This window comes from Mobula hypostoma, chromosome X2 (assembly GCF_963921235.1).
Source record: "Mobula hypostoma chromosome X2, sMobHyp1.1, whole genome shotgun sequence".
NCBI classification, from domain to species: Eukaryota; Metazoa; Chordata; class Chondrichthyes; order Myliobatiformes; family Myliobatidae; genus Mobula; species Mobula hypostoma.
In genome coordinates this window covers 37,094,098-37,117,490 of record NC_086129.1, presented here as the reverse complement: position 1 = coordinate 37,117,490, position 23,393 = coordinate 37,094,098, and the positions used below count along the sequence as shown (strand labels likewise).

The 23,393-nt window shown below is 42.7% G+C and overlaps 2 protein-coding genes across 5 annotated transcripts in view; both read left to right on the top strand.

Moving 5' to 3' along the window:
- Window positions 1-18,413, top strand: part of vps11 (VPS11 core subunit of CORVET and HOPS complexes) — a 39,281-nt gene extending 20,868 nt beyond the window's left edge. Inside the window, exons 10-17 of the mRNA XM_063038743.1 lie at window positions 105-248; window positions 2,260-2,457; window positions 4,139-4,300; window positions 4,954-5,093; window positions 6,181-6,383; window positions 9,997-10,168; window positions 12,204-12,426; window positions 12,932-18,413. Of these exons, the coding sequence (XP_062894813.1) occupies window positions 105-248; window positions 2,260-2,457; window positions 4,139-4,300; window positions 4,954-5,093; window positions 6,181-6,383; window positions 9,997-10,168; window positions 12,204-12,426; window positions 12,932-13,099 (1,410 nt within the window). The 3' untranslated portion in view covers window positions 13,100-18,413. The remainder of the gene's footprint in view (window positions 1-104; window positions 249-2,259; window positions 2,458-4,138; window positions 4,301-4,953; window positions 5,094-6,180; window positions 6,384-9,996; window positions 10,169-12,203; window positions 12,427-12,931) is intronic.
- A 1,288-nt stretch (window positions 18,414-19,701) lies between these two features.
- Window positions 19,702-23,393, top strand: part of ift46 (intraflagellar transport 46 homolog (Chlamydomonas)) — a 36,681-nt gene continuing 32,989 nt past the window's right edge. The window contains exons 1-2 of one of the 4 annotated variants that reach the window (XM_063038172.1): window positions 19,702-19,844; window positions 21,599-21,695. In XM_063038172.1, the coding sequence (XP_062894242.1) occupies window positions 19,815-19,844; window positions 21,599-21,695 (127 nt within the window). In that variant the 5' untranslated portion in view covers window positions 19,702-19,814. Of the gene's footprint in view, window positions 20,057-21,598; window positions 21,696-23,393 lie in introns of all 4 variants that reach the window. The other 3 variants (XM_063038175.1, XM_063038176.1, XM_063038173.1) reach the window with 3 other exon arrangements.

Genomic DNA, 23,393 nt, shown 5'->3' with positions numbered 1-23,393 from the left:
TTGAAGCTGTTGTTTAAGCAGTTGTGAAACAAGAACTTAGGCAGCACTGACTGAGGGGAATTGACCTCTGACAGTTAATTTTCCTGCATCTTTGTTCATGCCAGACCAGTGAGAGCGAGGTACATTTTGACATTGAAACTGCCATCAAGGTCCTCCGTCAGGCTGGTTACTACAATCATGCTGTCTACCTGGCTGATAAGCACTGTCATCATGAGTGGTACCTCAAAATACAGCTCGAGGATATCAAGGTAACTTTTTGTCAACGTTCAGCTGCTTTTCCACAGTGTTCTTCTTGAGAAGGCTGAAATACAAAAAGTTTGCTCCATTTGTATAGAGCCATGGTTGTCTGGAGTTACAACCCAAGTCATTGGACTTGTACCTGAGAAAAGATATGTCGGCCAGGATACATATGCAGTGCAGGATCACCAGAATTATATTAGATTTTAGAAAGTGAAATAGAAGATGGACCTTGCCTTGATTACTTATTGAAGTGCTTAAAATGTCAATCAGATAAAATATAGTATTCTCTGTTTTGCCATTGTTTTATAAAGTAGATACAGATAAACTATTGGGGGTGGAGGGGGGAAGGGGTGGTCATTTAGGCAAGGGGATGTGGTCTTAAAATTTTTTTGTCAGATTGTTCAGTAGTATAAGCAGGAACTGTAGTGAATATCTGCACCAGAAGTCATTGCTTTTGATGGCTGTGGTTAGTTGGAGTTTTAAAGACTAAATTGGAATATGTATTTTTCTTGGAGAATTGTGGAAAGTGGGTAAATGAAGTGGAGGTTCAGATCAACAGTAGTGTTATGGTTAGCATGACGCTATTAAAGCTCAGGGCATAAGAGTTGAAGTTCATATCTGATGTCTACTGTAACAAACTGTACTTTCCTACCATGTGTGTGTGTTGGTTTCCTCCGGGTGCTCCAGTTTACCCCCACAGCCCAAAGACATACTAGTTAGTAGATTAACTGGTCATTGTAAATTGTTCTGTGATTAGGCTAGGGTTAAATCAGTGGGTCACTGGGCATCGCGGCAATTTATGCTCAGGGGAATTAATGTATTCTTTGTTTAGTTCTTCCAAATGTTTCAGTACTTTTTCTGCTGTGCCCACAAAATCTGTGAGATTTTCCCCAACATTGTAATGTCACTATCTTGAAAATCCTTAGTTTTTCTGGGCTGTATTTCTGGAATGGTTTGTGCCCTCTATAGTCACTCAACTCTGAGAGGCAGGGCAGTACGTTGACTGTGGAGGGCCGCTCTGCTTTTGTACAGGGGTCACAGGCTGGAATCAGAAGTGAATCTTAGTTGGCTTTTTAAGTTTTATTTTCCCCTGCCCGGAAAAAATTGGCAAGTTTGAGCCTTCAGTCTGTCAAGTTACTATCCTATCACCTACCCCTTTATTTAAAATTGAATTCTGAAAATATTGTACTGAGGACAGAGCTGCTGCAAGTTGAGGGCTGAGCTTTTGGCTGTTTACTGTATTAATTTGCTCTTTCTCCGAACTTATTTTAGGTTAGACTATACTCCTGTAGCTGAACGTGTTATTTACTTCACTTCATCACTCTTTCACCCACGCTCTAAACAGAAGCAGCAACTTCATAAAAGCCCACTTGGGAAATGAGTGGCTTGCATTTGAAATTCAGATTCATTTATTTATCACATGTACATTTATACAGTGATATGTGTCATTTGCATTAACAGCCAACACATCCTAAGGATATGTTGGGAGCAGCTCGCAAGTGTCTCTGCACATCCCAGCGCCAACATAGCACCACACATCAAAATTGTGACCGGACTGTACCTCCTAGAGATGCTGCCTGGCCTGCGGCGTTTTACCAGCAATTTTGATGTGTGTTGCTTGAATTTCTAGCATCTGCAGAATTCCTGTTGTTTGCCAACATAGCACGGCCACAATGTTCAGCAGAGCAACACAGCCAACACAACAACAGCAAAACAAGGCCTTTTACAATTCATACTCTTGACACACTCCACACATCTCCAATCCCACACCACCTCTAGACTTACACCCATCCCATGTTAATTTTAGTTCCCTTGAAAAACTCATCTATTTAATTCTTCCATTTCCATTTTACAAACACCATCTGATTCTTTATCGTTTCAATGATCCATATTTTCAGTCACTTTTCTGATAAATTCCCTCAACATCTAAAATCCTGAGTTCCTCCACCTTTCTCATACTCCAGGTCCACCTCCATGGAGATTTGTACCTTAATTGGATTTCTAAACCTGTATTCACAGAACTACCAACAAGCCCTCTATTACATTGGGAAACTGCCCTTTGACCAAGCAGAAAGGAACATGAAGAAATATGGGAAAACTCTGATGCATCACGTTCCAAATGAGACCACTGAGCTGTTGAAGATCCTCTGTACGGATTACCGACCCAGCAATGAGCCTCCAGCGGAGAGAGAATCCAGCAGCAGATACGAGTATAAAGTAAGGCACTGGCAGTCTCCTCACGTCGTCCTTTTTTATTTACCATCCTGCATAAGATCAGTTGGCCCTTCATTCCCAAGACAACTCAAAGATTCGATGCGGGTTTGTTATCGAATAATGTATAAATTGTATACCTTGAAATTTGCTTTTAGGCAGCCATAAAGCAAGAAGACCAAAATCCATTGCGCAGAGAAAGAGAAAAAAAAACACACACCATACAATCAATAGAAGCAAGCCAACAGTATCCAGAACCAGACTGATTAGGTCTAAGCCAAGCCTCGGTCCCTAGTTTATTACACCCAGTGATTTTTCAATCCCTTACTCTTTACTGGTTACCTTTTTTTCCCCTTCATGCATTAATTTACTTCCCTTTGAAAACTGCTGTTCAATCTACTCCCAAACACTATTTTGAATAAGGTATCCTGATTCACAAGTTGTTTTGTAAAGAGAAAAAAAATCATCTTCTCGTCTCTCCCGAGTTGTTTCACTGTTGTCCGTTTGTCAAGGTTTCTGCCAGTGGAAACAATTTCTCCCTATTCACTCTTATGAAAAATCACAAAATTAGAGCATCTGTATTAAATCTCCCCACTAACCTTTCCTGCTTTAAGGAGAACAGCTCCAGTTGTGTTTTGTTTTTCAATCTTTCTAAAACTGAAAATTCTTTGCATCTTGTACAATGCTACTATATTCTCAAGTTAGTTTATTGTCATAGACATATGTACACATTGTAAGAATGTTGTGAAAATTATCTTTTTTGCTGCACACCACAATGCATTGAAAACCTGGCAAATGTAAGTTGACTTTCTTCCAAGGTTTTGATATTTTTCTTAAAGTAGTCACTGTAATACAGCTGGGGCCTAACATTAATTTTTAATAACTTTTATATAATAGGTAAATTTTGTCTTGTGTACAGTCAAAAAACCTGGTTTTGCGTGCCATCCATACATATTTCATTGTAACAGAGCATTGAGGATAGTACAAGGGGAAAACAGTAATAAAGAATAAAGTGTTACAGTTGCAAAGAAATTGCAGCCAGACAATAAGGTGCATGGTCATAACGGCACAGATTGAGGTAAAGAGTCCATTTTATCGTACTAGGTGATCATTCATTAGTCTTGTAACAGTTGGATGGAAGCTGTCCTTGAACCTGGTGTGCGTGCTTTTAGGCTTTTGTATATTCTGACAAGTGGGAAGGGGAAGAAGAGAAAATGTCTGGGGTGGGTGTGGTCTTTTATTATGTTGGCTACTTTGCTGAGGCAGTGAAAAGTGCAGACAGAGTCCATGGAGGGGAGGTTTGTTTCTGTGATGTTCTGAGCTGTATCATAACTATGCAGTTTCTTGTGATCTCAGGCAGAGCAGTTGCCATATAATCTGCGATGCATCCAGACTGGAAGCTTGCTATGGTGCATCTATAAAAATTGGTGAAAATCAAAAGATGCCAAATTTATTTGGCCTCCTGAAGTAGTAGTGATACTGGTCTGCTTTCTTGGCCGTGACATCTACATCATTGGATCAGAACAGGCTATTGGTGATGTTCACTTCTCGACCTTGACATCGTTGATGCAAACAGGAGCATGTAAACTTCCTCCCTTCCTGAAGCGAATGATCAGCTCATTTGTTTTGTTGACGTTGAGGGAAAGATTGTTTTCAATCTGTTTTCCCTTGCTTTTTCTTATTTTAGGCAAATCCTGAGGAATTTATCCCAATCTTTGCCAACAACTCGCGTGAACTGAAGTTGTTCCTGGAGCACATGATTCAAGTGCAGACCAGCTCTCCACAGGGTGTGTATGACACATTGCTTGAGCTCAGATTACAAGACTGGGCCCATGAGGAGAACGTGAAGGTCAGAACTGTTACCTTTTTACTCTGATTTATATTTTTTCAATTTCCAGCTGTATTTCTTCTTCTAGTGCAAACTTGTACCAAGGATTAAAGGTTCTTGGTTTCCTGTAACAATGTATCCAGTTTCATCTCTAACATCCCAAAATGCTCCAGATTAGTATTTGCATGTCTAGGCAACTGTAGGTAGAAACTATCAATTTACTGGGGACATGACCTATTTTGCTCTTATCATGTGCTGTATATGACTATATCCCATAATTGCAGACTAGGTTGGGACCCTGGATGGCAAATTTGGCTTAGTTCATAACCAATACTGCTTCTGTGGGTTTCCTCCCACAGTCCAAAGGCAAATTGGATTGGTTATTTGGTCATTGTAAATTACCCTGTGATTGGGGTTGGGTGGGGGGGTGGGGGGGAGGTGGTTTGCTGGTGCACTGAGGCTGGAAGGGCCTACGGTGTTGCTAAATTAATAGATAATCCTGCCACTGAAAAAATTAGATAATTACAATAATCAATAGGGATGATGCAGTAGGAGGACAGGTTACACTTGACATGAATGTACACACAACTCGTTAATGTTAATGCTTGAGCATCTACTTACTACGATCAAGTACTATGTATTAACTCAGTAATTTCATTATACTTCCCTATCAGGCAAAGAAACAACTTCAGGAAGAAGCAATGGGCCTGTTGAAGAGTGGATTATTTAAAACTGTATTTGACAAGGCCCTGGTACTCTGTCAGATGCACAATTTCAAAGATGGAGTGTTGTACCTCTACGAGCAAGGGCGACTGTAAGAATAAATTTGCTTGGTCCTGAATAGTCATGACGTCCTGTCAATTATGAAATTGTTTTCTGTTGTCTTATACTTTACAATTTCTAGGCACAGGTTAATTGAGTGCAGATACTTATGTAGGTTTTACACGGTCAATAAAGAATTAAGAATTTGAAAGTTTGTTGAAGCAGAAGAGCAAGAAAACAAATGGGGTTTGCTAGTTGCTAATGAGAAAATTTGCCTCAAAATAATGTAGGTTCGTAAAATTTTGAATATGTTTTGATTGAAGTATTTAGAATAACTAAGCTTTGATGTGCATTTTTTAAAAAAATATTACTTTCATTGCATCTTAAGCCTAGCTAAAAGGCATTAGAAAAGGCTTCTGGTTAAGTTGGTTTTAAACACGTGCCTTAAAAGAAGGGAGAGAGACTCTGGGAGGTTTCTGAGAAAAAAGTCCAGCAGTTGGTATCTGGGCTGCTGAGGATTTTTCCACCAATGACAGCGAAGAGAAGTGGGGTTGATTTGACATGGATTGATGGCGGGGGAGGGAATAGTGCGATGAGACTAGAATGGAAAGAATGCCAAACTTTCTGAGATTTGCAGGGCTGTAGGAGATTAAATAGTAAGATTGCAATTTTTCTAGTGTTGGTAAAGACCAGATTCCTGGAGTGTGATTTAAGCATGAGGCCTTTGGAAATGGATAGAATGTTTCAGCTGTTTCACCTCTCAGATTGTGGGTTCACATCCTACTCTAGGGTTATGAGTGTAAATCCTAAGCTAGCAGCCTAAGATACAGCACTCAAGTGTGTTCTTTCAGATGACCTGATAATCCCTCTCAGGTAGGTCAGAGAAAATCTATGAATGGATTTCTTCCCATGATACTTGGCCAATATTTGTCCATCAATCATAATCAACATCAGTAAAACAGATTGTCTGGAAAATTCCTTGTTGCTCTTCTGGGAATCTTGAGTGGAAGATGGATTTTCCCATGTTGCAACAGTGACTAAATTTCATGGAGGCTTTTGGCAAAGGCTTTGAAAGTTTATGTATATGTTTGTTTGAAGTGTTTCTCTATTCCTCACAATAAGCCTATTCTGTGACCCAGGTATCAGCAGATAATGCATTACCACATGCAGAATGACGAGTATGCCAAAGTGACTGAGACCTGTGAGCGGTATGGTGAGCAGGAAGCCTGCCTTTGGGAACAAGCACTCGGATACTTTGCACGAAAGGAAGAGGATTGTAAAGAATATATCATGAGTGTTCTGAGGCACATCGACAGGAACAACCTCATGCCCCCTTTGCTGGGTAAGGATGCTTTTTATGATTACAGTAACCTTTGATAACAGCATCTGACACCCTCCCCTCCCCCCCCCCACCTACTGCTGCAATCCAAGGACAGATCTGCACACAAACAGCACTGTGAATAAATTAATTTTTTAGTAGGTTAGGTCATCTAGCTTCAAAGCAAAGTCTCAGATCCCCCATTCAGACTAGTGAAAGGCAAGTTCAACTATCTAATACAAGCTCTTCCAGTAAGATGGCAGTGCACTCGGATGTAGAGGCTTCTATGGGGTCAACCAAAAGTGTTACTGTCTTTTTTAGGCATATGTATTGTGATTGCAAGACCTTGCTGGGCATTAAGAACTTAAGAGTACTGCAGCTCTACCCCATCACTGAGTTGCTCGTTGGCAGAGAAACTGGAGGGTGCGGACCGTGATGCCTGTGACAGAGAAGCGTTAGTGCATGAAGGAGTGCATTCTCACAGCGAGTGATTGTCTTAGTCACTTTTCTGGTGATTGCAAGACCCTTTTGTATATTAGTGGTGTGGAATTGCAAGTCCAATTCATTGGCTTACTGGTGAATGGCAGGGGAGCTGCATTGTCTGGGGACTAGGCCTCAAGCCATGGTGTCACCAGTTTATGGTCACCCAGGGAGTGGCATTAACGTCGGGTGCTCCACCAGAGTACCGGAGGGCAATGTAGTGCAGTGTCCATGCTGAAGTCAGTGCTGCCCCCCCGCCCCCCAGTGTTCACTCGTCAGAAGACAAGTGTATTGTGTTTGACTGCAGACTGCTGCAACATTCATGGACTCAGGGACTTGGATAATATTTTTTTGTGTGACTATATTTCCTGCTACCTTATGTGTTATGAGTGCCTGGTGCTGTGTGTGACTGGTACTGTGTTTTGCACCTTGGCTCTGGAGTAACCCTGTTTCATTTGGCTCTACTCATGTATGGTTGAATGACAATTAAACAAACTTAAAAGAGCTCTGTTATTGCAGAAACCTCTGTTAGGCTTACAGCCATTAAAATAGTGGATTTATTTGTGATGTGGCCTCACTTTCTTTATCAAGTGCAAGTAATAAACTATCCTGCATTCAACTCAAGTATGTTCACTTAACAAACTTGTATGCAGGCTCAGTAATTAGGGAAGTTAGTACTCCAACAATCTGCTTTTACCCCCCCCCAAAAAAACAACATATTAATATGCAAAGACCATGCAAATTTAAATAAGGATAGCCAGTGGTATATTTTACCCACTTTCGAGTCTTCCTTAAAATTTTGGTAAAGCAGGTCTGCCTTATGTATTCCCAACAGTGCAACATTCTTCTTTTTCCACAATTGCAGTACAATCAGTGAGGGGCTGTGTTGTACAAGAGGAGGGGAATGCTCCAGCATTCCTCAGGGCTGCAGCTTAAGCCCATTCAAAATTATTTACTGTTAGGAAAGTAGTGTGTACTAAGTCATAGACAAGAACAGATTGGTGCTAGGACCCTTACTATATGCTGTATACATTAATGATTTGAATATGAATAGAGAAGGTATGATTAGTAAGCTTACAGGTGGCTCTAAAATTAGTGGTGGTATTGATAGGAGGAGAGATGATGGGAAGATGATTGGCATGTTATCTAAAATTTTGACCAAGTTCTATAGATGTGTGATGGAGAGTATATTGACTGGTTGCATCACAGCCTGGTATGGAAACACTGATGCCCTTGTGTGGAAATTCCGACAGAAGGTAGTGGATACAGTCCAGTCCATCACGGGTAAAGCCCTCTCCGCCATTGAGCACATTTACACAGAGTGGTGTTGCAGGAAAGCAGCATCCATCACGAACCCCCACCATTCAGGCCATTGTTCTCTTCTCTCTATTGCAATCAGGAAGGACGTACAGGAGCCTCAGGACTCGTACCACCAGATTTAAGAACAGTTATTACCCCTCAACCATCAGGCTCTTGAAAGATTTGTTTTTGTGCTGAATCATTCAATGGTTTTATAACACAAGAAAATTGGAATACGAGGCTCTCGGGCCTCAGTCTTGCCTTGGCATTCAATACATTCGTGGATGATCCACTCCAGGCCTCGACCATTCTTTTGTAAGACTTTCCCCATTGCCCTCAATTCCACAATCTTTTAAAAACCTGTTGTTTCAAAAAGATCGCCACTTATTCTTCTGAACTCTAAGCAAAACAAGTGAAATTTCTTTAGCCATTCATTTTAAGACAACCCCTTCATTCCAGGAAGTGGTTACATGAATTTCTTCTGTTCTATTTCCAATGCTAGTATGTTCGTTCTTAAATAAAAGGACCAAAATTATACACAGTACTCCACATGTGACGTCACCAACACCCTGTATAGTACTTTTCTATTTCTAAAGTTCAATTTCTTTGCAATAAAGACCAGCATTCTACTTGCTCTACCTGCCTGCTAACTTTTTGTGATTTGTGCACTTGAACACCCAGATCTATCTTTACTCCACCCACTTACAAGCGCTTCCCATGTAGATTATATTTGTTCTTGATTTCTCTTTAAATGATGACTTCCTGTCTTCTCACACTCACACAACTTGTCAATATCCTGCTGCAGAATACAAAATTTCATTGCAGCATGCCCTCTCGCCTACAATACTGTAACATTTCCATTTAGCCTATTGCAATTCTGCTGACTTATTAAAAGATTTCAGGCTCAATCCCTTGCGCTTTTATCATAGCCTTTGAATATTTTTCTTCGAAACTTATCTCCTTCAAAGGTTTCAAAGGTATGTTTAATGTCAGAGAAATGTATACGATATACATCCTAAAGTGCTTTTTCTTCGCAAACATCCACGAAAACAGGAGTGCCCCAAGGAATGAATGACAGTTAAATGTTAGAACCCCAAAGTCTCTCTCCCTCCCCCCAGCTCCCCTCCCTCCCGTGCGTAAGCGGCAGCCAGCAACGATCCTCCCCACCCCTCTGGCAAAATTAAGCATCGGCACCCGCCACTGAGCACTCAAGCGTGACCAAAGCAACAGCAAAGACACAGATTTGCAGGACTCCAAAGACTACTCATTCACCCGGTATTTGACATATCACAGGCTCTCTCTCCCTCCCTAGTAAGGGAAAAGAGGTGTCTCTGTTTCACAGCGTGAGGGGAGACATAACAAACAACTCGCTGGCTTACGATGTTAAAAGTCCATTGCATCACTTCTTCTGAGCTCTGTGCCCAAAGATCTCGGGTCTCTGGGCACACAGCCAGAGATCTTCCGACTCCCACGACACACTGATCTCCTGCCTGGACACCGACCTTCGATCCACCCGTCTCCAGAGCCACGAGATCTCGGCCCTCCGAAGTCGAGCTAAACTCTTAGGAGGCATCCTTGGCATGTCGAATAATGGCCAGTCATGAAATCCAGAGAGCGCGTCTCATTCCCGCAAAGAGCCAAAGTCAGCGTGTAACTCCAGGTCAGGGTCTTCACAAGAACCCCAAAAGGGAAGAAGATATTAAAGATCGAAATAGAGCTGTTTGCAAAGATGAAAGGAAAGGAGTTGCCGTTAGGTGCCATTCACTTTCTTGAGCTATCATAATTCTACATTTTTACGTGCAGAGGTTCTGTTTTGACTGTTCATCAATCTGAACCTTTTCCTGACTTTTTTTTGCAGTTGTGCAGACTTTGGCTCATAACTCCACAGCCACACTCTCTGTTATTAAGGATTACCTCATTAACAAACTGCAGCAGGAGAGTGACCATATTGCAGAGGACGAGCGAAGGATCAAACAGTACAGAGATGAAACCAAGAAGATCCAAGAAGAGATCGAGGAACTAGAGACCAGGTAAACAAATACTAGAGATCTGAAACATATAAGCCAGACAGTGGCATAATGGCATCTGCACCGGACTTCGTGGTGTGGTCCTGGGTTTGAATTTGGCTGGCTCCTTGCACACTTTCAAGCAAGCAACTCGGCCTCGCGAAAACAGACAAATGCTAAAAGAAACGGCAGGGTTGCCACTCCATGTGCCACAAGGCACAGTGTGGAACAACATGAAACATCCAATGTTCCTTAATTCAACAATATATGATGGAGCATCTGACCAAATCAAAGTTAGATTGAAATGGATCTAAACATTTCACAGTTTGTGCTCTTAACTTATTCTTTAATATTTGGCCCATTCGCACAGTGGTTGATGTTTTACAAATTTTTGGTACAATAGTTCTTTTTAGTAGTGTTTTGGATTGAGTTTTATCAAAGTCAGAGGTATTCCACCCCCCAACTATTGAAATCCTCTGCTGCTTCTGCACTTCTAGTTATTGTGTACACAATCTAACTCTCTTCATTCTATCTTTTCCTTGTCCTTATTCTTTCCTTCCCACATATTAAATGCTTAAATATTTGCATATATAATACAGGATTCCCCCGCCATCCGAAGGTAGAGCGTTCCTATGAAACGGTTCGTAAGCCGGAATGTCGTAAAGCGAAGAAGCAATTACCATTTATTTATATGGGAAAATTTGTGAGTGTTCGCTGACCCAAAAATAACCTACCAAATCATGCCAAATAACACACAAAACCTAAAATAACAGTAACATATAGTAAAAGCAGGAATGATATGATAAATACACAGCCGATATAAAGTAGAAATTCTTTTCTACAATCATTGTCTGCACTGTTCTGCGTAGCGAAAATCTCACCCAAGTGCTCTTGGCAAAAACGCAGCGCAAGCACTCTTGGCAGAAAATCTCACACAAGCGCTCTTGGCAAAAACAATTTCTCCTTTAAGACGCAATCGGCAATTGCCTCTGATCTGGGTCGACATTTACGTGCTGGGCGGCACCTAATTAATTAGCTTGTTTATTTCGACTTTTTTCTTAAAGACGTGCTGGGTGCCTCCCGGCTACTGCTGCATTCTCCGCGAATCGGTATCTGTCCGCGGCCTGAGGGTTGGGACCACTAGGGTGGTGGGACACGGGGGTGTCATCTCATCGTCGATCAGGGCAGGCAGGTCATCATCTTCTATGTCTGCCTGCCTCGATGGTGAAGGTCGAGGTTTGCCGTCTGCTGTGGCTGATGTGGAAGGCTTGAAAAACGACAGTATGCTTGACTGCTAGCCTCGCGCATTTTTCTATCATACAGTTCTTTGTAAACCATCTTGCAAATATGCCCTGAACCGCCGTACCCTTTCAAAATTAAAGTCATACTTTATCATTGCAGCGAAAATCTCACGCAATTGCTTCTCGTTCAGTTCCTGGACGACTTCACTTTCAGTCCGTTCGCTACTGCATTCGGTTTTGATTGTTATCCTTTCCTCTTCCAATTGCATCAGCTCTTCATCTATCAGTTCGTGGTCATGAGATGCCAAAACCTCTTCAACATCGTCTTCGTCAACTTCCACAAGCCAAACTCACTTTGTCCTTACTTCGTTCACCACAATCGAAATGCTTAATTATGTCTGGTTTTACACTAAGTGTAACACCTTTATGAGCTCTTTTAGGCTTTTCTGACACCTTAGAACCCATCTTGCAAATGGATGCTCAAAATAAATCGACATAAAGCGCAGATGCTCACAGGCACGTGTTTAAGCAATGCCGGCTAGAATGTCGTTTTGTATCCGGGGGAGAGCAGCTGCTTGGGGAGCACGCTGTTTTTTTTCGCGCGCTGCTTTTTCCGCATGCTGCCTTTTTTCGTAACAGTGAAAACACCTTCTGTTAGCGAAAACAGGGAACTAACGTAGGTCTTTCGTAACAGTGAGGTTTCGTAAAGCGAACATTCGAAAAGCTGGGGACACCTGTAGTCAAACTTTGTGTTGATATCAATAGTACCATGAGCATTAATTTTAATGCAGGGAATAACAGTTTTTCTCTGTTAATAGTGCGAAGACTTTCCAGAAATCCAAGTGCAGTATGTGCAACAGCCCCCTGGAACTTCCCTCTGTCCACTTCCTCTGTGGACATTCTTTCCACCAGCATTGCTTTGAGAGTTACGCAGAACATGACTCTGAATGCCCGACCTGTATGCCAGAGAACCATAAAGTTATGGACATGATCCGAGCACAGGAGCAGAAGCAGGATCTTCATGAGAAGTTTCAGCACCAGGTAAAAGGAATGTATCACTTGATGGTTGCGAGTTAAGGGAAGTTTTTTTTTAATGGGTCGCAGGAATGAAATGTCTGAAGATTTGGGGTAATGGGATCGCATTAAGGCCTCCAGATAATTAATCTGTATTGAGGTCCAAGCAATGGGTCTGAACCTTTGGGACAAGGTTGAGGGGTTTGCTGACATGCTGCTTGACTATGGGAACCATTGCAGTTTATCCAGATACCTGACCTGCAGCTGTGCAGGAGTCAGAGGTTTTAATAATCAATCTTGTGAACTCTGGCTGACTTATTTTCTGCTCCCTCCCTTAGCCTCAGGCTGATGTGTTGGTGTTGCATCCCAACTGATTTGGCAGCAGTCAGACTCCGACTGAGATTTGCCAGGATGCCTACAACCTATGCTCTGTACTAGTGGAGCCTTTACCATCAATTGTGTTTGACTGATCCTTTTACATTATTTTGCCTCTGTTTATAAGAATTATAACATTCTGGTGTTTGCTTCCCAGTTGAAATGTTCAAAGGATGGATTCTCAGTCATCGCTGACTATTTTGGACGCGGAGTCTTCAATAAATTGACATTAATCACAGACGCCTTCCCAGGGAGAGGAGCCACTGCAAACATTGATGCTGGACTGCAGAGAGACTTGTTGATGCACACGAAAAGATCAACTTAAACAGACCCCAAGACCTCACGGTCATCAAATTCCTTTTTTATTTGTGTCTAACTTTTGCTGTAATATTAAAGTTCAATAAGTTGACTTAATAAGCTGATGGGTACAGGAATGAGATGGATGTGAATGAATAACCTTGCACAGCATTCATGCACATTGTGCATGTGTTGAGTGATTCAATGCAATTACTTGGCAAGGTCTTAAGGCCTGGTGCATGAGACTTTAGTGAGAATCCTCGGGTTGACCAGTTACCTTGCTGATTAATGCAGTGAAGTTGCCTGCAATTCATTGCTTTATCTTTCTAAACACAATGGGATGGAGTTACCAAAAATAGCTTTTCCAATGGCTCAAAGAGCATCACCTGAGATAACAGGGATTCATTAGATGATGAAGGTCAATTCGCAGAGTGGAATCGGACGATATTTATGGGGTATGTAAATGAACAAGTAGAAGTACTGCAAATCTCAATATGAAGAGAAGTCATACTTCCAGGTGAGGCGACACTGCACTTGTCTGTTGGGGTCATCTACCATATCTGGTGCTCCTAGTATGACCTCCTGTATATCAGTGAGACCCGACGTAGATTAGGAGACCACTTTGCTGAGCACGTATGCTCCTTCTACCAGAAAAAGCAGGATCTCCTGGTAGCCATCCATTTCAATTCTGACTTGCAAGTCCATGGCTGCCTCTACTGCCGCAATGAGGCCACACTCAAATTTGGAGGAGTAATACCTTGTATTCTGTCTGGGTAGCCACCATCCTGATGGCATGAACATCAATTTCTCAAACTTCTAGTAATTGTGCCCCCTCCACCATTCTCCATTCCTGTTTCCCTCTCTCTCCTTATCTACTCATCACCTCCCTCTGCTCCTCCTCCCCTTTCTTCCATGATCTTCTACCCTCTCCTGTTAGATTCCCCTCCTTTCACCAATCATCCTCCCACACCACTCCCCCTCTCCTGGTTTCACCCATAGCCTGCCACCTTGTGCTTCTTCCTCTCCTTCCCCTTCCCCTACCCCCCCACCAACCTTCTCATTCTGACTTCTCCCCTTCTTTTCCAGTCCTGAAGAAGGGTCTCAGGCCAAAACATCAACTGTTTATTCATTTTGATATATGCTGGCTGATCTGCTGAGTTCCTCCAGCATTTTATGTATTTGGCCTTGGATTTCCAGCATCTGCAGATTTTCTCGTGTTTGCAATTCTACTACTACACTGCGAAGTCTCTTCCAGGGATGCCTACCCTGAAGAAGTTTAAATCTTCTCTTCGGAGTTTAGTGAAACCCTCTCTCACTGCTCGCTCTCTGTGACATCTGCTGCCCTCCAACTCTTTGACCATGTGTTTACCCAGACCCGCTACCACAATGACATATCCTTCCTGGAAAAGTGTCTTCGCTACCATCTTGTGCCATATGACATCCAGATCTGTTTTCAAGCTTCTCGATTTGGACCCTCAGAGGACCTGGGTACTCGCATTCAATTGACTGCTTCTCCTGCTGCGTTCTATGCACCACGCTTTCTGCCATGAGGAGCTACCTAGTGTCCTATCTTAGTTGCTGCCACAACTCCAGGATTCTCTCTCCGCCGCCTGCAATGGATGTGTCTGATACTTTATCCTTCGTCGGTCAGCGCTTTTAATCGCCGGTTCTTGGCCTTTCTCACGTCCAACAAGGATCGGAAGATTGTGCATCTGCAGACTGCTGAATCAGCTGCCAACCTTGTTGGTTCCAGCAATTCCACCGCCATCAATGTGCGTTCCAACAACCCCAGACACCTTCAAAGTGCCTATTGCACAACCTCAAGCTCCGACTCCAGCCTGGAATTTGACCGACAGCTCCTCCAGGCTGGGACCTTATGCACTGCCGTTGGAACTCCAGTCTCCCCTTCCCCCACCACCACTCTCTGCAATCCCGTGTGTCTCAGGTCCCACCACCAGCTCTTGGGTCTTCGGAGACTCCATCTTCCTCTCACCCCACCTTCCCTAAAAAACCCAACCCTCCTCTTTCCTTAAACACCACCAATACTCTTCCACCTTCTGATCCTAGCTTTCATCCATGCCAGGTCTTCACTATTCCCTTTGACCTTCCCCTCTCTGAGGCAGAATGTTCTGTCCTCAGTAAAGGCCTCACTTTTGTCCCCCTGCCCCACTCAGTGAGTTCCACGCCTGCAATGACGCTGAGCTCTTCCACTGCCTCTGACTTCATGCTTACTTTCTCAGCAAGGACACTCCTACCAGCACAGGTTACCCCTTCTCCTGTCTTCAACCCTCCTTCTCTTTCCGGACTCCCCGCTCTGGTCTTCTGCCTGTTCTGGATCTTTTTATTGTTAACTGCCAACGAGTCATCGACCGTCTCGACTCTACCACTCCTCTCTCCAATTCCAATCTTGCTCCTTCCAAACACATTGCTCTCCACTCTCTCTGCACTAATCCTAACCTCACCATCAAACCCGCAGTAAGAGGGGTGCTGTAGTAGTCTGTTGGACTGACCTCTACCTTGCTGAGACCAGCTGACAACTCTGACGCCAACTCTTACCCCTGAACAGGACCCCACTAAGGAACACCAGGCCTTTGCCGTCCGCACCATCAATGACATTATTAACTCTGGGGATCTCCCATCCACTGCCACTAACCTCATAGTTCCCTTACCCCGCACCTCCCGTTTCTACCTCCTATCCAAGATCCATAAACCTGCTAGTCCAGGTAGACCCATTGTATCTGCTTGTTCTTGCCCCACTGAACTTGTATGCAGATATCTTGACTCTGTTTTATCCTCCATAGTTCAGTCCCTTCCTAACTACATTTGTGAAACTTTACACACTCTTGATCTTTTCAATGACTTCAAGTTCACTATGGATGTCCAGTCCCTATACACCTCCATTCCCCATCAGGAGGGCCTTAAAGTTCTCTGCTTCTTTCTGGAAGACAGACGTAACCAGTACCCCTTCACTGCCACTCTCCTCCTCCTGGCAGGGCTGGTCCTCACTCTCAATAATTTTTCCTCCAGCTCCTCCCACTTCCTTCAAACAAAAGGTGTAGACATGGGTCCCAGCTATTTTTGTTGGCTATGTGGAACAGTCCTTGTTCCAAGCCTACACTTGTATTGCTCCCCAACTCTTCCTACACTACATCGACTGCATTGGCGCTGCTTCCTGCACCCATGCTGAGCTCGCTGATTTCATTAACTTTGCCTCCAACTTCCACCCTGCCCTCAAATTTACCTGGTCCATTTCCGACACCTCCCACCCCTTTCTCGATCTCTCTCTCTCTATCTCACTGGACGCAGTCGATCTACTGATAACTTTTATAAACCCACTGATTCTCGCAGCTAACTGGACTTCCCAACCTGTCACCTGTAAAAATGCCATCCCCTTCTCTCAGCTCCTCTGTCTGTGCTGCATCTGCTCAGAATGAGGCTTTTCATTCCAGACTAATGAGATTGTCTCCTCCTTCAAAGAAAGGGGCTTTCCTTCCTCCACCACCAACGCTGCCCTCAACTGCATCTCTTCCATTTCACACACATCTGCCCTCACCCCACCCTCCTCCTGCCACGCCAGGGACAGGGATCCTCTTTTCCATTTTGAGAAGTGATTCTTTACACCTTGCATCTTCATCGTTTCATTTATAACTTCTTTACAGGTGTTGCTTGTACCCGTATAGTTCAGGGCCAGGTAAAGTGCAGTTATGCTGCACATTACTCAGTTATTCTGGCCTGCATTGTAACAACAATAAAGCCTTGAACTTTATTTTTCTAAATATTAGGTCCAGCTTTGGGAGATTGTGATTTTGAGTCAGTGGGTGACTGACTTCAGTGATATGGTCCACATCGTGGGACATGATACAAAGTGGCCGAGTGTTGGGTCTGTGTGCAGCATTGACATATTTGTCTCAGCATGGCTATCAATAAACATTGTGACTGAAGTAGGATTTGCTTTCTCTGAAATCTCAAAAAACATTTACCCACGCGTTGGAGATGTGTGGTTTCCTCCAGTTATGTACACTGTTTAATTTCTCACCTTTTTCCTCAATCTGCGTGGTATTCCCTTTCCATGTAAAGCACAGGATAGTGTCTTTACAAGCAACTTGGCTAGTCCAACAACTGCGTGTAATTGGACCTCGAGATTTGCATTAAGTATGAGCAGAATAGCTGTTTTTCCCAAGTAAAACACTTTCAGTCATTTTCTATTGTAATATTTAAGGATTACTTTAATTTTCTTCCTTTACCCTGAGCTTGGAGCAAGATCCTCTCTCCCAAACTGTGGCTGCTTGTATACAGTATCTGTGTATGTGTTTAAAATGGTTTGATAGACCACAGTTTTATTGGCTATTCATGTGCAATGGTGGAATCAAGCTGGCTTGAGGTTTTTGTGGCAAGTGATTGTTTGAGGGTATTAACCTGCTTCTTGAAAACCTAGAACACCAGAGAAACTCCTTAAGATTGTAGTTCTGAATTATTGCACATAGCACTCCATGCTAAAGCTTCCCCTTCTTTCTAACCACTTGTTATCTCCTGAAATAAAGGCACAGGATCCCAACACCCTTACCAAGCAGAGCCAAAAGTTTAGTTTGCCGGAAGAAGGCAGCCGTGAATTGTTGCATTGTTTCTCCCCATTTCAGTTCATCAACCTTAAATACTTGATACTAGCCATATTATGGGCAGAAAGAAGGGACTAACATGTTTGTCGTTTGCTGTGTTTACTGCATAAGTAACAAACTGTTTCATAATTCGTGTGCCAGTATGTGTTGGAGGCCAGTTTCACATGCTGAACTGCTTAACCATCCTTGTTAGACACTCACTCCACTGGCTCTTTCTGTCCATCTTGCCATTCCTGCCTTTGCTGCTGCTCCTGTCCTGTCTGCATCACACAGTGATTAATTGTGCTTGGCTGAAAATATAGGATTTCAAATTGTAAATAAAGTGTATTCTGTAATCATTTTACTTGAATAAATGTATTACCTATATAAATGTCTAAAAAGTAATTGATCTAATCCATCTAGCCAATACACCATAATTCTATGCTCTGTCCGCCAGAGAAAGCAGGATCTCCCAGTGGCCACACATTTTAATTCCACATCCCATTCCCATTCTGACATGTCTATCCACGGCCTCCTCTACTGTCAAGATGAAGCCACACTCAGGTTGGAGGAACAACACCTTATATTCCGTCTGGGTAGCCTCCAACCTGATGGCATGAACATCGACTTCTCTAACTTCCGCTAATGCCCCACCTCCCCCTCGTACCCCATCTGTTATTTATTTATATACACACATTCTTTTTCTCGCTCTCCTTTTTCTCCCTCTGTCCCTCTGACTATACCCCTTGCCCATCCTCTGGGTTCCCCCCCCCCTTGTCTTTCTCCTTGGGCCTCCTGTCCCATGATCCTCTCATATCCCTTTTACCAATCACCTGTCCAGCTCTTGGCTCCATCCCTCCCCCTCCTGTCTTCTCCTATCATTTTGGATCTCCCACTCCCCCTCCCACTTTCAAATCCCTTACGCACTCTTCCTTCAGTTAGTCCTGACGAAGGGTCTCGGCCTGAAACGTCGACTGTACCTCTTCCTAGAGATGCTGCCTGGCCTGCTGCGTTCACCAGCAACTTTTGATGTGTGTTAGACCATAATTTTATGTGTTTGGCAGCAGTGTTACGGAAAGTAGGATTGACAACAATGTATCACTAATCAATCTGGGTTTTAAGACCTTTGTTGTAAGTCTCATTATGGCTGAAATATGGATAATGGTGCTGAATTCCAAGGTAAATGCTCTTGACATAAAAGAAGCATTCTGGGTCTTTTTTTTAAAGCCATGGACCCCAGTTTGGGAATATCTGGACTAATGTCTATTCACTGTCTGGTGCCAGTCAGTATCATTACCATCATAGAGTGCCCAAAATCAACATGAGGAACTTGTCATTGACCAGAAACTTAACGTCCAAGAGCAGTAGTAGTAGTGGTCTCAAGAATGGCATTGAGAAAAGTATGCTGTGGCAAGGCCCTTTAGAAATACAATGAAGTACTTCCTCCATACTTATGTAATAAATATAATTGGAGCTAAACAGCCCCTCCATCACAGTTGCAGTACAATGCACTGCTGCAGCTCGCCAAGGTTTCTTCAGTAGCATCTCCCAGATCTATGGCAACTGCTGTCTAGCATGACAACGACTACATTTCTCCTCAAAGTTAAGCAACAGGGCAGCCTGGAAATCGCTTGTTGCTGGGTCTAATTTCTGCTATCTTTTTATCAGTTGCACCGAAGTATTACATTCACCGCTGTTCGAGCTTCTATGTAAAAGAAAAGACTGGAGGGGGAAAGTTCTCTCAGACAGAATTTCTACTGGGAAATGAAATGATACAAGAATTAAAAACTTTGAAAATGTCTTCAGTGGGGAAAAAAACGAGGGAAAAGTGCAATGATAAAATTAAATAAAGGGAAGAAAAACCATATTAATGACCCTTAAATTGAGAGAGATAAATAAGGAGAGGGAGATCAGATACTGTACATGGAAAAGAGGATTGCTAGCAGCTGGCATAAACGCGACGGGCCGAATGGTCTCTCCCGCCGTAAGGATATGCGCACAACAACGCAGCCTCTCGTGCCTACAACAATGCGCTGTTTCCACGTCCAATCCTGCGACTGCCTTTGCGATCACTCCGTGGCTGGTTATTGGAGCTGAGTTCGCGTAGGCGCACCCAGTTCTCGCGGCCTTTTGTCGGGCAGTGAGTTCATGGCGGAGTCGGACTCTGAGGGAACTAAGGTAACCATAGCAACGCGGCCTTAGTTTGATGAAGCCGGATAAAGGCAGTCCCGCAGTTCGATGACGAGCTCTAGCTGTTACCCGGCACATTGGACCTAAGTGACAGCCCTGTGTACCGTGAGTGAGCCTCCCCTAGCTTAGCGCTGCCCTGTCCGAGGTGGTGGTGTGTGGCGCAGGGTAGGCGGCTGGGAGTGATGAGGGGCCGTAATCAGGTAAACGGTTTGCTGGGTGGGGAGGATTTACTCTCCCTGAAGTGGTTCAAATTAATCTCCACAAAAAGGCCTTTTGTTCCCAAAGAGAACTATATCTGACGATGGTGGTAGTGGCCACTGAATATGGCAAAATTTTGCACACAGCAGTGAGATGAGTAGCTGGCTCTAGGCAGAAGTTTGGCTAAGGACATCGTACTACACGCAAAATGGTGTTGCTATAGAAACCGTGTTGGTCTTAAGGTTTATGGGGAGAATGGTTGCAAAATAGAATTTGTCGTTGTTTGCATGCAGCTATTGTAGAAATAGTGCCATTGTCACTGAACCAAATGACAGTAGTATTACAGGATCTTTGTCATCCATATTGAGCAGAGGGGTCATGGGTATGCTTAACGGTTTTATGCAAAGGATGGCCGTATCTCAGAGTGCAGCACTCCATCGAAACTGCACTGGATAGTGAACTTGGGTTATGTGCTCTGAGAGTGGAACTCAAAGCTACAACTTTCTCACTCTGAGCTGACAGTCAAAGAGGCTAGTTTATTTTCTTCAGAGCTTAATACTTGAAAATGCAAGAGACATTGTTTTTAAAAGCAAAATGGATTAATAGTTTTTAAAAATCCTATTTGATTGGCATTCTGTTTGTTTCCTCACTGGCCCATAATGGCTGTGATACATATTATCTACAAGATGTGTTGTTATTCACCATCCTCCACCCCCAGCCTGCATCAAAGAAAGACCAGTGGAAGGAAGCAATACCATCTGTAGATTTCCCTCCAAGCCTCTCATCTTTCTTACTGTTGTTCATTGCTGCATCAAAGTTCTGAAACTCTTGACTCAACAGAATGTGGGAGAACCTTTTGTTCCTTCACCAGAAGACCTGTACTAGCTCAGGAAGATTGTTCACCACCATCTCATCAAGAGCAGTTAGAGGAGGAGAAATAAACATCCTGCATAGTGAATAAAATTTAAAATAGAAGAAAATAGGACTGAAACAAGTGTTTCTTTCTCATAGTACCTTTTCTCAACAAACATATCTAAGGCACATAAATTGCTTGTTGCATCTATGAGTCAACATTAACAAACTGTGACCAAGATTGTGTCCCATTTTACAATATACTCTGTGTTGCTGAAAAAGATTATTTTTTATAGCAGAATATAAAACCTTTTCACTGATGTAGCAAGGCTGATAAATATGCCCATTTGATGGTGTTCACATATTTGAAGTGCACCTAAACGTTGTAAATCTACAGGTACACTATTTCTTCCTCTGGCTTGCTAAGATTTCTCATGCACCGACACATCTGCAGAAACTATTAGCTGGATTTTCAACTGTTGAGGCCAAGTATACGGATTCAAAATCATATGTTGTGTTTATGTTATCACATAATGTTGATCAGGAATGGAAACGCTTGTAAATTCCATCTCCCCTTCCTCTAAGTACTTTAACCACGGTTTCTTTTGTAACTGCAGCATAAAATTAATTTGCATCAACATAATAAACAGTGCAATTTGTTACTTTAAAACAATTTTAAAACCTGTTTTCAGACAAAGCTTGTTGCTAACCAGCCATATGATGAAAGTCTGGATGTGAATGATTCTGAAGAAGTAGCAAGCATCTACACCCCATCCCCAAGGCAGTCTGGTAAGTAAGGGTGAATAGTAGCTTGTGATATAGGAATAAATATATAAAGGAGGACAAAAAGATTGTGAAACATACCAGAGGATATGTACACTAGAATGTTACATATGTGGCCAGAAAAACACACGTGTCATAATGAGTATAATTGATGTGAGAAACCACCAGAGAAAGGTCACGAGGTCAGATATCAATATTTGCAGTTGAATGATTTATTCACTTATCAAGTGCTTACAGTATATAAATAAAAGCAAAATATCTCAACTCACAAATCTGTCTTTTGATAGAACCTGCAACATGCCCAACTCCTCTGGGTAAAGGCAGTGACTCATGAAAAAGGTGTTCAATGGTTTCTTATCCAAAATAGTGAGTGATTCTTGCCTTGCTATTTATCAAGGCATAAAGCCCAATTCTGTTCTTTCTTAATCTCAATACAGACCAACTTTTATTGAATTGGAATCCCCAGAGACTGGAAATGTATCTGAGCTTCCCTCATTTGTCCCAGTTGGACTGAGCTTAACCATTTCCTGTGTTTGTCATTCACTAATAATAGCGCACGGGAACAGGCTCTTCAGCCTGCAATATTGTGCCAAACTAATTAAGTTCATGATGCCTAATTACACTAATCCCTTTTTGACCATAAGATCATAAGATACAAGAGTAAAATTAGACCACGTGGCAAATAATTCCACAGATTCACCACTCCCTGGCTAAAGAAATTCCTCCTTATCTCCATTCTAAAAGGACATCCTTCTATTCTGAGGCTGTGTTCTAATCCTAGGCTCCCCCACCATAGGAAACATCCTCTGCACATCCACTCTAATAATGCCTTTCACCATTCATTAGGTTTCAATGAGGTCACCCCTCATTCTTCTGAATTCCAGTGAATACAAGCCCAGAGCCATCAAACCATCATATGACAAGCTGTTCAATTCTGGAATCATTTTCTGAACCTCCTTCTGAACCTGCTCCAGTTTCAGCACATCCTTTCTAAGCTAAGGGGCCCAAACCTGCTCTCAATACTCCAAGTGCTTTATAAAGTCTCAACATTACATCCTTGCTTGTATATTCTCATCTTCTTGAAATGAATGCTAACATTGCATTTGCCTTCCTCACCACAGTCTCAACCTGCAAATTAACTTATAGGGAATCCTGCGTAAGGACTTTCAAGTCCCTTTACACCTCAGATTTTTTGTATTAGAAAATAGTCAATCCTTTCATTTCTTCTAATGTGCATGACCATACACTTCCCGACACTGTGTTCCATTTCCCATTTCTTTGTCCAATCTCCTAATCTGTAAGTCCTTCTTTAGCATCTCTCCTTCCTCTAAACTACCTGCCCCTCCACCTTTTGCCTGCATGTGGTCCATATTCCTATCTAGGAGCTTTTTAAACACCTCTACCATATTTGCTTGCACCACCCAGTGCATTCCAGGCACCCACCAAGTTTGTGTGAACAAAAATTGCCCCACATTACTACTTTGAACTTTTCTCCTCTCATCTTAAATGCTTAACCTTTAGTATTAGACATTTTAACCATGAGGAAAAAGGCACTTGCTCTTTGCCTCTCATTATTTTATAACTTTTATTGGATCTCTCTTTTAGACTCCATTGCTCCCATGAAAAGATTGTTTAGCCTTTCCTTTCCAGAGTATACCAAGCTGAGTTGAAGTTTGAAAGTACATGCTGCTTTGGACCTAGGAG